Genomic DNA, 14,878 nt, shown 5'->3' with positions numbered 1-14,878 from the left:
GTTGTAAGTCAATTATACATCAAACAAACAAACAAATTCATAGAAAAAGATCAGATTTGTGGTTACCAACCAGAGTCAGAGAGGGGTTGGGGTTAGATGAAGGTGGTCAAAAGGTACAAACTTCTAGTTGTAAGATAAATAAGAATCAGGGATGTAACATACCATACAAGATGATTACTATAATTAACACTACTGTATGTTATATATGAAAGTTGTTGAAAGAGTAACTCCTGAGAGTTCTCATCATAAGGAAAAATATTTTTATCTTTTTCTTTAATTTTGTATCTATATGATGCAATAGATGTTCACTAAATTTACTGTGGTAATCATTTCATGGTATAGTGTAAAATTATTATGCTGTACACCTTAAACTTACACAGTGCTGTATGTCAATTATACCTCAATAAATCTGGAAGAAAAAAATAAAACTAAAAATGCAAAAACATTTAAAAAAAAGACAAGCCACAGACTGGGAGAAAAATTTTTGTAAATCATATATCTGATAAGGACTTGTATCCAAAATATGTAAAGAACTCTCAAAACTCAATAACAAGAAAACAAACAACCCTCTCCCTGAAAATGGTCAAAAGATTTGAGGAGACATTTTGCCAAAGAAGATATACAGATGGCAAATAAGCCCATGAAAAGATACTCAACATCATTAGCCATCAGAGAAATGCAAATTAAAATCACAAGGAGATACCACTACATACCTACTAGAATGGCTAAAACTTAAAAGACTGACCATATCCAGTTTTGGCAAAACTGTGGAGGAACTGGAACTTTTATACAGCTGGTGGGAATGTAAAATGTTACAATCACCTCAAAAACAGCTTGGGGGTGAAGGATATAGCTCAGTGGTAGAGTACTTCCTTGGCAAGCAAAAGGTCCTGAGTTCAATCCCCAATACCTCCATTAAAAAAAGAAAAAGTTTGGCAGATTCTTAAAAAGTTAAATATACCCCAATACTAGGTATTTATCCAAGAAAAATAAAAGCATATGTTCATACAAAGACTTGTCCATGAATGTTCTTCACAGGTTTCTTTGCAATAGCCAAAAACTGGAAACAACCTAAATGTTCACCAATAGAGAAATAGATAAACGAAACTAATATATCCATATGATGGAAGACTATTACTCAGCAGTAAAAAAGACCGGACACCATGCCACAATATAATTGAATCTCAAAATAAGTATGCTGAAGAAAAGAAGCCAGACAAAAAGGAGTACACCGTGTGTGATTCTATTCATATAAAATTCTGGAATATGCAAACTAACCTATGGTGACCAAAAGCAGATCAGGAGTCGGGAGGGGAGTAAGTAGGGAGAGAGGAGCTCAAGGAAGGTTTTGGAGACAGAAGGTATGTTATTACCTTACTTGTAGTGATGATTTCATGGGAGAAGGCATAAGTCAAAATATCAAATTTTATACTTTAAATGAAATATGTGCAGTCCATGTGTCATTTACACCTCAACAATGCTGTTTTTAAAAATCTCAACACTGAGGAGGGGGTGGTGAATTGGAAAAATGAACATTTTCCATCATCGTAGTGAAGATAAGTTCAAGCAAGAATCATCAGAGGTTGTTAAATAAATCTGAGGGTGGGAGAAGTCTGATGTGGAAGGGGATACTTACGTTACCTTAAAGTGTTTCTCTGTAGATTGCTTATTAGTTAAAAGGAGAAATGCAGTAACTATACAGATATACAGTGGGAAAATCTGACAAAAATTTGGGTGATCAAAATTCTCATCAGTTATGAGAAAGTAGACATCTGATTCCTCCAGATGTGATACCTTGAAAAGAACACACTCATTTTTCTAGAGCTCTGGTCAGGATGCATAACCTGAATCTAACCTGGAAGAAACATCAGACAAAACCAAATGGGTAAACACTCTGTAGCATCACTGGTCTATGCTGTTAAAAATGTCGGGATCATAAAATACAAAGAAAAGCTGAGTAACTGACTAAAGAAAAATAAAGAGACATAATCATTAAATGTAATACATGATCCTGGACCTGATCTAGTAATGGGGGAGAAATAACCAAAAGGCCATTATTGGGATAATTGAAATAATCTTAATTTGAACTATATATGCTTTGTATCAATGTTAAATGTCTTGAATTTCATAATTGTGTTTATTGTGGTTCCATAAGTGAATATCCTTGTTTGCAGGAAATATTAAGTGGTAAGGAAGTATGATGTACTCTCAAATGTTTCAACAATAGATAATAGAGTGATAGAACAAAAGTGGCAGAATGTTGAAAGTTGGTAAATCTGTGGGTATATTGGAGTTCTCTGAATTATTTTTGCAACTTCATTGTAGGTTTTTAATTAGTCCAAAATGAAAGGTTTTAAAAATCTCCAGACTAATGACAGCAGTCTTTGGAATGACACTGAGGCATTGGGATTTTGAAAAGCTTTTCAGACAGGGTTGCCAAATTTAGCAAAAAGCAGTACAGGAATTTCAGTTAAATTTGGATTTCAGAGAAACAACAATTTAAAATCATTTTTTAGTATAAGTATATCCCAGGCAGTATTTGCTACCTACCCAGCAAGTACCATCTTGGAATGCAATCCATTCTTTTTTTTTTTTTTTTGCAGTATAGTCAGTTTACAATGTTGTGTTCATTTCTGATGTACAGCACAATTCTTCACTTATACGTGAATATACATTTATTCATTTTCATATTCTTTTTCACCATAAGCTACTAAAAGATTTTGAATATATTTCCCTGTGCTGTGGAATGCAATCCATTCTGGTATCTATACTCTGCTGGTCTTTGTGGAATGTCAGAGAAATTAACTTGCTTTATCTGTCTTCAGTATCTAAAGTTATCTGTTTCTACTCTTCCAGAGATGGGCACTGAGACAAAAATAAATAGATATTAAATGGCCAGAGTTAATGATAATGAAAAGAAATATTTAATGACTCTAGCATCCTCTATAATAATGACAATGATGGTCCACATTTTTTAGTGTTGATTATGTATAGGGTAGCCAGCCTCTAAGGTGTCTCCCCCTTGATCAGATATTCACAGCTTTGTGTAGCTCCTCCCACATTGTACCAGAGTTGGCCTGTGTGACCAACAGCATACGGCTGAAGTGATGGTATGTCACTTCTGGACTGAGGTTTTAAAAGACAGTTAGGCTTTTCTCTTAGGTACATGCCCTCGCTCTGGGGGAAGAAGCCAGTTTCATGAAGAGGGCTACATGGTGAGGAGCTAAAGCCTTCAGCCTTCAGTCATGGGAGTGAGCTTGGTAGGTGATCTACAGCCTCGGATGAGTCTGAGGCTGCAGCTCTGCTGACATCTGATTTCAACTTCACGAGAGACCTTGAGCCAGAACTACGCAGCTAAGCTATGCAGATTCCCAATCCTCAGAAATTGTGAGAAGTAAATGTACATTGTTTTAAGCTGCTAAAATTTGGAGTAACTTGTTACACAGCAAAAGATAACAAATGTGTCAAGATACGATGTAATATACAGTATCATCTAAGTATACATGCTTCCCAAATCAATTCTTTGAAGCAGAAACTATTACTGTCCCCATTTTATAGGAAGGTACACTAAAGTGCAGAAAGGGCATGTTGCTTCACATCCCCCTACCAGGAAGCATAGGTGGATCTGTCTCCAAAGCCCTCACCCCTACTCGGGAGTTTCACAGCCTTCCATATGCTAGGTGCTGAACTTTATTGTTTCATTTTATTTAATTCTCTTGTCACAGAGTGAGATAGGGGAGATCATTCCAGAGAAAACCACTAGCCAACACTGGCAAAAAGCCCTCAAATTAACAAGACACTCGCTTCACACTTGGGCAGATTTTGTTTTCTTATCCCCAATTTAGAGATGAGCAAGCTAAGGCTCTGAGTGGAAAAGGGCTTTTCCCAAAGCCAGACAACCCCCACCTCTTTCCCCAAGCAGAGTGGAGGGCAGGTGGAGCTGGGGCTTGAGTCCTTCTACTCCTCTCTCCCCACCCTGCCAGGTGACTCCCTAATCTAACTAATGAGGGGCATGTTTTCTGAAGTTGCAGAAGGCCCTCCCCAACCCACAGCACGAATGTGTGTGTATTGTGTTTGGGCAGAGTGGGGAGGCTCACTGGGGTCTCTGGAAACTCCTTCATCCTTCATGTCCTCTTGCAAGGAAGAGGAAGGGAAAGCCTTCCCTTCTCACACCCCCCTCTTCCTTCCCCTGGGATGTGCTCCCACCTGGGAGAGAGAGGGGCTCAGGAATGCTGCCCTCTCTGGGAGGGCCAGACCTTTGACCTTTTATCTAATCACACTGCTGGTTCTTTCCCTCCCTGGAAGTGACAGCCCTGTGACCACCCCCTCCCAATTCTGACTCTTCACGGCTGTTTTTTCTCCTCCCATACATTAGGATGCAGCAGCTACAAAGGACTGAGCTCTTTTCTTAACACATGAAAGTAGACCAATCAAACAACAAACAAACAAACAAGACAACCTTTGAACACAGCAAGAAAGATTGGGGTTGGAACTAAGAGAGGAGTTCCAAACTGTCCCCTGTAGCAGATGGTCAAGAGAGGCTATAGGTAGTATACACTTTCTTTAAGATCCTTCTAGAAAGTTTCTGTCTTGACCTGAAGTGGTACTGGGGACTGGCGTGAGCAAAAATGCCTGGGACTGTGACTGTGTTTGTGATGTGAAGGGGGTGGGGTGGAAAGCTGGAGGTTGTCCTTCTAGGAATCAGAATAGACCAGATGACTCAGCAAAGTTTGTCAGGGTTCCAGTCACCTCTGGTCTCCTCTTCAGAAGAAGAACAAAATCTGCCACCTGGTGTCAGAGAGATCAGAGAGGGATGTCTGCTTTCTGAGTCAGCCAGTGAGCCTGAAGACCAAGCGAATGTCTGAAACAAAGTCCTCGGCAGGGAGGCTGCAGCCAGCCTTCTGAGTCACCTTGGCCTGGCTTCGATGCTGGGCCTGGAATGTCTGTGGTGGCCCCGTGGGCCTTAGGGGGAGTGGTGAGTCACCACGTGAACTGGAAGAACCAGCAAGCCCCAAGAGCTCTTCTCCTGTTCCAGTTCTTATCCTGGGACCTCGATTCAGACACCAGGAGGGTCTGGGAAGCAGGACCCTGCGTTCTCGTGCAACAGAACCACCATCACTCCCTCCCCAAGCTGATTCTCTGACTTCCCTGACTCCTCAGACAGCCACAACCGGACAAACTTCACCTTCTGGATCCTCAGCTTCCAACCCATCCCGGCTGTCCTCTCTGATCTCTCATGTCCTAGAAATTCTCTGCAGCGGACTAAGTTTCTGTTCCCCCCTGAGCCTCACCTCCCCGCCCTAACCCCTGCACCACACTGGACTCTGCACACCAGGACGCTTGCCATCATGGCATCACCAGACTGGTTGCGTTGCCAGTGGGTTTATTGAACTATTTTGATTAAGTCCAGCAGGGCTTTCTGATCCCCGAAACTTCCTAAGGCCATCTTTCCCATTCCCTGACTTCCCAACATGCCCTGTGGGGGGCCTGTGGGCTTGCATGGGAGCTTGGCATCTTCTCTGATCTCCTTCCCTGGCCCTCCCCACATCTGTCCCTCCCCCAGGGCCCAGGCCACGTTCTCCCTAATCTGTCTGCTGCTGGCCATGAGAGCCAAAAATCAAAGGGAAACTGGGAGGAGGACTGGGGAGAGGACCCTACCAAGAGGGGGTGGGGTAGGGACCAAAAGTACAGCCAGTTTTCGGAGCAGCTCAACCCCAAACCAATCTCCACAGCACCAGGCAGGGGCTCAGGGCTGCCGGGACCCATCCCAGAACCTTCCTTGTCTCTGGTTTGGCATGAGACTTGGTGGTCCCAGGGAATGATGTCACCCTTTTTGGAGATGCTGTGCTTCCAGCAGGGAGGCCCAGGTTTCGACATAAACCCTTCTGAGTCCATTTACCAGACTGCTCAACTGGACGCAGGATCATAAGCAGTCCCCATATCCCCTTTGGAGGCCAAGTTGAAACTGATGTCTAATCTCTGCCCATTGATAGCTAGGAGATGGGATTTGGAGCGCTTGCCCAGAGAGAAGTTTTTCTCTCTGGTGAAAACTGGGCGGTGGGTGGGCGAGGTTTCTAGGAAGCCGAGGTGAGCAGCCCTCCCAGTCCAGTTACCTCTCATCCCACACAAGCACTTAATTTCATGCTGGAGCTGCTCCCAGGCTGGGGAATTCACCTGGAAAGGAAAGTGGCCTTTATTTAGACAGAGCAGGAGCGGGGCTGCTTATGGTTCAAAGTACCCAGGGCGAGTGGAGAAGGCAGAGCCTGGGCAGGAGGCCTCGGGGTCTGCCCAATGTGCGTCTGTGCTCTGCCCCTTCCAGCTCGAGAGCGCCTGTGGACAGAGCCATGCACTAAGTGCTCAGAGAGGGGCAAAGGGCGCCCCTCAAGGAGTTGCCAATCTGAGTTCCCACCCCTGACCTGGTCCCCTTGGTCTGATGAGGCATAGCTCGGCCTCAGGGGCCCCACTCTGATGGCAGAGACAGGAGCACATACTTCTTTCTTATAGGTGAGCAGGGCATCTGAGGAGAGAGGCTTGGGTTCCAGAAATCTTTCCAGTTAAACTCGTGGCTGGCCCACCTTCCTCTGAGTCCCCAGATGTAAATGTGCCTCTTTCCCACACTCTATCCTGCCCTGAAGCAGGACAAAAGCTTGAGTGGATGTTCTCAGTTCACCAGCTACCACCAGGAAAACGCTATCTTTCATGTTCTCTCAACCCTCCACCCTCCCACTCTCCCACCCTTTCCCCAGCCAGTTGGACCTACCCCTAGATATCGAGATGGGGACACTGCCACTTAGACAAAGCCGCGGGCCACGGTGGCCCCACTCTCTCTAACCAGGACATCTAACGATCCATAGAACCTAATGTCTATGGGAGTGCCCCCTCCCCAGCTAGCGCCACACTACCTCAGCCTCCCTCACCAAGGGCACACTTTCCAACCAAGGGTACCCTTTCCAACCGAGGGCACTTCTAAAGGAAGTAGGGGAATCCTGGGGTCTGTGCCCAGTAGGGAGGAGTGGGATGAAGAAAGAGCGCACTTAAGTTACCCTACCCAAAGGCCAGCCCCAGACTGGAGATACACAAATGTTAATCACCCATTAACACAGTTCAGGTGGAAAGGGCAACTTTATTACGTGTAAAACGGACTTAATGTGGCGGGAGCTGTGGGCTTAATTTCTTGAGATAAGATGCTTTTAGGCTAATCAGGAGGTCTATGATGCCTGGATATAAAGGAGCTAGGGCAGACTTTCTTGAGACAGGCTCTGGAGGACCAGAAGGGAGAAGGAGGAGATCCCTGCCCTATCCTTCTTCTGGGAGAGCCAGGAAGGAAGCTTGGTAAGAGAGCAGCTGGGACAGGGGTGGATGTAGACGAGACACTGGGTGGGGTTGGGGAGGGGCAGTCCTCGGCACCCCTGAGACGTTCAGAAGCCTTACATCTCCCATTCTTTTCCTCTATATAGGAAATAAAAGCGGATCCTTGAAGGCCCAGGTGACTAAGGCAGGAAGACGAGGTCTTGCAGCCCACACAAATCTAGGTCTAGCTTTGGTTTTCAGGGCTTGGGAAGAAGGTTCCTTACTGCTCTTCAGCTCTGCGAAGACAGCCAGATGAAACGGGGCAAACCCTTGGGAGAAGGGTTGGACCTTCCCTGAGTCAAGATAGTCAAGGATGAGAAGGGGAGAGCAAGATGGGATCTTTGCAGTTTTCACTTGGGGCAGGAGGGCTGTGATGATTTAGGTGACAGCCGACTTGAAAGCTGGAAGGCTGGCCCGCTGTGAACTACAGAGGGCTCTGAGGGGAGAATCTTGCCAAACCACATGCCTGTGATGTCTAGCCTGGGAGCCGGCAAGGGGGGCTGTCCAGGCCCTTCACTGCTTTCTTCTGGCAGGAAAGCAACCCCAATGCCCTCCTCTCACCCTGCTCAGACGCCACTTAAGAAACAAAAAATAAAAAAAGCAGGTTCACTCTTGGCCAGGCTCCATGTCCTTCTAGTTACTAACTCTAATGGCCAATACCCCTTCCATCCCCAGTGTTGCTCCAGCCTCTTCGTAAAGCTCCAACCCCCAGCGCACAGTGCTCCCCAGCTTTCGGACCCCGCATAGGCTCTGGGTCACCAGCATGAAGTGCTTCTGCCCCATCCTGGTCCTCTTCTCTCTTCTTTCAGGAAACAACCCTTAGACGATGGTGGCCATGAAGACCGTCTCTCTGCTGCTGGTGTCCCTGCTCCTGGCAGTGGGGCTAGGAGAGAGGGAAGAGGGTTCCTCCAGGTAGGGGTGAGAAAAAAGGTGTCAGATGTAGGGAAGAGGGCTGGGGGGATGACCGGGTTCTTGTTTTCAAGGGGGAGGCAAGAAAGGGAGGAATCCCAGGCCAAGAGGAAAGAAGCTTAAGGGAAAAAACCTGCTAGCAGTCTGAGTGCAGATGAGGATAGAATCGGAGAGTATTTTTTATGAGCTACTGTTGCAGCAGGAGAGACTGTGGTTAGATCTCTGGAAGGACTGCTCAACAGATGACAGCATCTCCCTTCCTAATGAAAGCCTTAACCATTCATTTCTGTGTGCATCTGATCAAATTCTGTAACTGGCTTCCCGTGGGCTGGGCCCAGAGGACAAGCACAGAGAGTCATCCAGAGATGCTGCCTGCCCTCATGGAGCATATAGGCCCAAGGGGAAAACAAAGAACCACCCAGGCCAGCTTCCAACTGTCACGGCTCTGTCTGTGTTTTGGAGGACCAAGAGAGACTAGTTTGAGTAAAGAATTGGGCCTTCTCAGATGCAAGGACAAGCCATATGCCCCTGTCAATTTGGCTACAGGAATCTGAGGCACAGCCATCAGACATGTACAAGGAGAGACACCATCACACAGAAGTTAAGGAACAGAGACCTGGGCCCAGACTACCTGTGGGTAGACCCCCGGTCACATTATGCTGTGTGCTAAATGAATCTCTCTCCACCTTGGTTTCCTCATTCACCAAAAGGGGATAGAAATAGTGTCTCCCTCCTAGTGGTGGTGTGCAGATTTAATGAGTTTATGCATTAAAGGGCTGCTAAAGGACGACGCGGAGTAAGTGCTGTTATGTAAGAGCACACTAATGTTCGTATCCTGGGAACCCAAGGACTGAGTCGGGTCGGGCTGGGGCAAGAGAAGTAAAGGAGCCTTGATCCTTCTTTGCCCAGAAGCCAGAGCCTCACACACTGAGGATGCAGGAAGTGGGCCCTTGAGCTGAGGATACAGTCCCAGGGGCTTGATGCATGGACAAGAGGGTGTCTCCATAAAAACTGACTCTCAAGAAATGAGCTGGTTCCTTTTCAAATGTCATCCTCCTGTCAGTGACAATCATTTATCCCCACACTCTCTGCTCCTACTGTCCTGGTTTCCTTCTCTCTCCCCTCCCTGCTCCTCAGATTCCAAACTAAGGCCAGTGGCATCCAACCTCGAGGCCCCAGGTATGCCGAGGGGACTTTCATCAGTGACTACAGTATCGCCATGGACAAGATCCGCCAACAAGACTTTGTGAACTGGCTGCTGGCGCAGAAGGGGAAGAAGGGCGAGTGAGTCATGACACACGCCCCCTCCTGCTCCCCGGGCCCTAAGTGATGCACAACGCCAGGTGGCGCCTTTCACTTAGGTGACGATGGGAAGCCGGACAGCAGGGTGGCCCTGCCCAGACCCTGGATCAGGCAACAATCCAGTCTGGGGTTGGGAGTAGGGCAATTTCCCAATCCTTTTCTTCTAAGGGGAGGAGTCGGGGAAGACGTGTGGGGCTCACAGAGAATCCCTGGGGGCCTGGGGATGAGGGAAGGAGGAGCTGACCTGCTGCCAATGGCATTTGGTGGTGGCCACTTCAGACTTTGGAAACAGTAAACTCCATGTTTTCCTTCTCTTTGCCAAGTCTCTTTCCCTGCTCTCGCTGTTTGGTCAGCAAGGTAGATTCTGAAAAGCTGCTGCTGATGAGCAGTGAGGAGGTTGAGTGGAGAAAGAGCTCTGCTCCTTGGATTGAGGTACCAAAAGACTGGAGCTTCTTTGGACTGGAGGACATCTGGAGTCTTCCGAGCCCCACCCGCTCCCTAATCTTTATTTTACCAGCTGGAAACACAACATCACCCAGAGGGAGGCCCATCAATCTAACAGGAAGGAGGAGGCGAGGGAGCAGCAGGGGTGAGTCAGCTTATAGGGGAAGGGGTGGGGGTGGGTCAGGAGGCCCCACCGCACTGTTCCATCTCCCAGACTCCGGAGCCCTGCAATTCCCAGATAAGCATCCCCTTCTGAAACTCAGATTTCAAAGAGGGGTCTTCACTGGACTCCTGGAGGTCAGCGCAGGCCTAAGGGAGAAGCTTGGGGGAATGGAGGCAGGGTTTTGGGGCCAGAGTTTCTAAGACTGATGACTTAGTGTAGAGTCAAGGAGCAGGGTGCAAAAGAGACCTCAGAAACTGGCTTCTCCACTTATGCCTGCCAAACTTTGGGAAGGCTGTTTGTGGAACAGGGACCCTCTCAAGTCCAGTCCCCTCAGATCAGTTACCCCCTCTCTGTAGGAAGGTGAGGAATCAATGAATAGTCCCCAGGTAATCTCTTGGGATTTTAGAATGCATTCTGGGACACTGGTAGAGTTGGATGGGTGGGCTGTCTCTCACCAGAATTGTCTTTGCTTGTGTTGAAGAGCCTCTATTCCCTGGCAGACAGATCTGGGTGGAGCTTTGGAAGCTGAGATAACTAGAGGCAGCTGTGTTGACTCGTACCCCTCACCCCCGCCCCACCCAGTCCCACCACCTTGGAGTCCCAGGCCCTATATTTACTCTCTCTGGGTGGGGCCCAGGCTAAAACAGCCTGCCTGAGGCTTCCTCCTTTGCAGCTCCCTCCCCAAGAACCCCAGTGATGAAGAATTGCTAAAGGACTTACTGCTTCAAGAGCTGCTGGCCTGGATGGTGGATCAGAGGGAGCTCTGCAGGCTCAGGTGGGAGTCTGATGGCTTTAGGGGTCTTCCATAGTGGTTGTGAGCTTGAGCTTGGAGGTCACAAATGGGTTCAGATCTTCACCCCAACACATGCTGACACATTACTTAGACTCTCTGAACCTTGGGGATTTCATGAAAATCAGGGCTATTTAAACCACTTCATGGGATGATAGGGCTTAAATAAGAGAATGCAGGGAAAGGGCTGAGAGCAACGTCTGTGGAGTTTGTATTGGTGACCAGCATTATTACCACTTGCACTTCCTCAGTCTCCTCCAGGTGAGATGTTGCTCTCACCTCCCCTGCCCACTTGAGCTGAACTGCCCAACCAGTCCGCAGCTCTCCCTCTGTACCCTTGTGCCACAGCACCTCAGTGATGGAACCCTTAGAGTGAGAGGCATGTTGCCCTTCCCTGTGGCTGCTGCTGGTCTCAGTGGTCCTTGAATCCACCTCATCAACTAGGAAATCTTTCTATCTGCTTTGTCCCAGAAGCAAGGGATGGCTCAATATCATGGAGAGACCTATCCAGCTGAAGGGTGGGACAAGACACTCATTTAAGACGTAGACACTGAGGCATGGAAACCACAACATATTCAGATTTTGATGCTGGGAAGTTGAGGGGTTGAGGGAACAAATCTGGGATGGCTTCCTGTAAGAGGGTTAGAAGGAAGAGAGGAATATGACCAGAACAATGGAGAAGAGAGTATGACAAAATCTCCCTAGGAACGTGGGTGGTGATAGTCTCTGTTCTTCTTTGAATCATTTTGATTACATACAACTGAAAAGGTAATTTGGAGATAGGAGCAGCTGAACTATGGCTGGGTGCCAGGATAAATTTACTTTGCTGACTCCAAGCTGATACTGACCCTCCTCTCCACTACTCCTCTCCTCTTTCCACAGGTTTCAGTGACTCTGACCAAACCCAGCTCAGGACTGGACTCTGCCCTTCCCTTACACAGCTCCCATCTCAGTTCCACTCCACGATACCCAAAAGAAGCCAAACTAAATTTAAGCTGAAATAAATCTCTGCACCCATTGTCGAAACCTATTCACTTGTCTAATAGAGCACTAACTGTATGTTTGTGTGTATGCGCACCACCCAGTGAAAAGGAGATATGGCTCTTGCCCATCTGTTAATTCATCCTTTATTTCCACAAACACTTACTGGAAACTTAACACAGGCAGGGACTATGCTGAACACTGAGTACACAGCAGTGATGAAAATAGACACAGTCCTTGTCCCCAAGGGGTTTACAGTTCAGTGGTGGAGACAGACCTCAATCTTGAAACACACAAACACATGAATAATCACATAACATGAGAAGTTATGTGAAGAAAGACTAGAGGGCTATGAGAGAGGACAGAGAAGCCTTATGTAGATGGAGTGGGAAGTCAGGAGGGCCTCTCTGAGAAAATGATATTCAAGCTGAGTGAGATCGGAAGGATAAAATGGCCAAAGGGTGAGGGGAACCTTAATCATATTAGCCAGAGTTATTGTTCCACAGCAAAATGGGCAACGGAGACAAGAGCCCAAGTGGAGACAAGATCCCAAGTAGAGACAGAGCAGGTGGGCAGAGGCAAGGTCTCGAAGGCCATGGTAAAGCTTTGGGATTTTATTCTCAGTACAAGGGCAAGTCCTTGAAGGATTTTAAGCAGGGGCAGCTCAGAGAAGATCTATTCATGTACCCAAATAATCACACTGATGACAGTGAGAATTATATGGAGACGAAGAGGTATGAAAGTGGAAGAGGCTCTTGCAGAATTACAGATTTCACACTAGGCAGATGGCACTGAGGGGGAAGGGAAGTGGGCAAACTCAGTTTGTCCGAAAGTCAATATCTCTGTCTTTGGGTGTTTAAAGGCTTTTCCTCCTCAGCGTGCTGCCTTCTTCCAATGCTCTGCACCTACAAGAGGCAAACCTGTCTCTCCTTCCCCCTTAGTTTGGGTTATCTTTACCTAGACTGTCCCCTCCCCACTCCCCTTGATCTAGTCATATTTTAGCAGACCAGAGTCAACATACCTAGACGCAAATCACTCTCTAGTTCTGTGACTTGGGAAGTTAGTTCCTCTCTCTGAAGCTCAGTTTTCAGTCTGTAAAAAGATAAAAAATCCTCACAGGATTGAAGTAAGTATTAAGATAATGCCTGGTACAAGGTAAGTGGTCAATAAAAAGTTAACTTTTGTTATTATTAGTATTATTTATACACCTGAATCTCAATTTAAAGACACAGGGGTATTATTCCTTTAAAACCAGGGAGTGGCATGCTGGACTGGCTGAAGGGCTGGGCCAAGAACCTAAAGGAGCAAAGTGTGGAGGGTGTAAAACAATGGTGAGGACTGGACTGTGAAAATGGACTGGACAAGACACGCTCCCCTAAAGGCATTCTGATGACCAGATGAAACGCTCCTGAGAACCGAATTTGCCGAGGGCTGCCAGTCTGCATCTCTTCCAGCTCTAACATTTTGGGTTTCCTCTCCTCTACACCTCTAGAGTTCTAAGAGGGTGTACCACATATTTAGAGCATGGCTTTGCTCAGAGGATATATTTTAATGATTTTCCATGATAGAACTGATTGCACTGGGAAGAAGTTCAGATCTGTATTTCTGAAGTCTTGGGTGTATCTGAGACTCAGTGAATCAGCAAGCGTTATTTAAAAAAACTTTGAGAGGGGAGGGTATACCTCAGTGGTAGAGTGCATGCCTAGCATGCACAAGGTCCTAGGTTCCATCAGCACTATCTGCATTAAATAAATAAATAAATAGATAGATAAATAAATAAATAAATAAATAAATATCCTCCCCCACCAAAAAAAAAAAAAGAGAACAATTTTGTACAACCTCTCACTATGGGCCAGGCATTGTGCTCAGGACTTTCTAAACATGTTTTTTAAACTCTTGACTTTTAAAAACTTTTTTTGGTTTTTGTTCAAATGCATAAACATTGTTAAAAAAATCATGGCGATCTCATTTAAAACCTCATCACAATCCTTTAAGATCATGATAATCTAATAGCTGCTAACTGTGCACGACACTGCCTCCATGAGGCAGAGAATTAAAAGCCCATGCTCTTAGCCACCTTGCCACAAGGCCAGTGACTCACTAGTTACTTAAAGCAAGTGAGAGCATCTGTGATGTTCAGCATTCAATGGTGCTCTGAAGCAGAGTGCTCCTGAATGCCATTGTGAAATTGTCAGGAATGTTGTGAGCAGGTTGTAAAACCACTGATAGCCTGACACAATAGCTCGAAAGGCCATGGTTGGAGTATTTACACCCTGGAAATTGGCAAATGTTATAAATCAGAGCACCTCCCGCCCAGCCTGGAGAGGTGATTGTTAAACATTTACCAGCACACTACAGGTCAGTATACTTTCTCTTAAATTATAGGGGAGAACAAATGTGTCTGAATGAGGGAATACACATGTCTGCTTGAAGGTGGTAACGAGGTTTATTAAGGGCCATGTGCCTCAGGGAGTTGAGCAGGTATGTGTGCATTTGAGGGATGAACAGTCAAATCTGAGGTCATGAGTGTGAGTGAGGGACAGTGTATACCTTAACGGATCATACACTAAGTCAAAGAGTGAGAAATGAAGCAGGTGTGTCTAGATGGTGTCAGTGAGTACCTACGGGACTGAGTTTTTGTGTTAGAGAGTGGTGTAGTGAGAATATGTAAATGTGAGTTCAGCATGTATGAGAGGATGTCAGATGTACGTGTTGGAGGGGACAAATCTGTGTCTGAGGAAGTAAGTTTGTGTCTAAGGGGGCTTATGTTATCTGAGTTTAGTGTCTGAGGGTATCTTTGAGAGTGAATCTGAAGGTACAATTCTGAAAGTCTGAATAACTGTTTTAGCCTTGGTCCTCACATCCAGTAACATTAGATTTTGCTTCAGAAAACAGAAAAACACAAAATAACAGTGCTAAATATCTTTAGCAAGATAGAG

The 14,878-nt window shown here is 46.3% G+C and overlaps 1 protein-coding gene across 1 annotated transcript; it reads left to right on the top strand.

Annotated features, from left to right (window-relative positions):
* Nucleotides 1–7,179: 7,179 nt before the first annotated feature.
* GIP (gastric inhibitory polypeptide) lies at nt 7,180–11,988 on the top strand. The gene is made up of 6 exons (XM_072940029.1): nt 7,180–7,332; nt 8,160–8,262; nt 9,397–9,543; nt 10,079–10,150; nt 10,842–10,943; nt 11,841–11,988. The coding sequence occupies exons 2-6, from the start codon at nt 8,177–8,179 to the stop codon at nt 11,848–11,850; spliced, it is 417 nt and encodes a 138-aa protein (XP_072796130.1). The 5' UTR covers nt 7,180–7,332; nt 8,160–8,176; the 3' UTR covers nt 11,851–11,988.
* Nucleotides 11,989–14,878: the final 2,890 nt, after the last annotated feature.

This window comes from Vicugna pacos, chromosome 16, assembly GCF_048564905.1.
Source record: "Vicugna pacos chromosome 16, VicPac4, whole genome shotgun sequence".
Taxonomy (NCBI): domain Eukaryota; kingdom Metazoa; phylum Chordata; class Mammalia; order Artiodactyla; family Camelidae; genus Vicugna; species Vicugna pacos.
The sequence above is the reverse complement of the archived record's forward strand: the minus strand, read 5'-3'. Positions and strand labels throughout refer to the sequence as shown.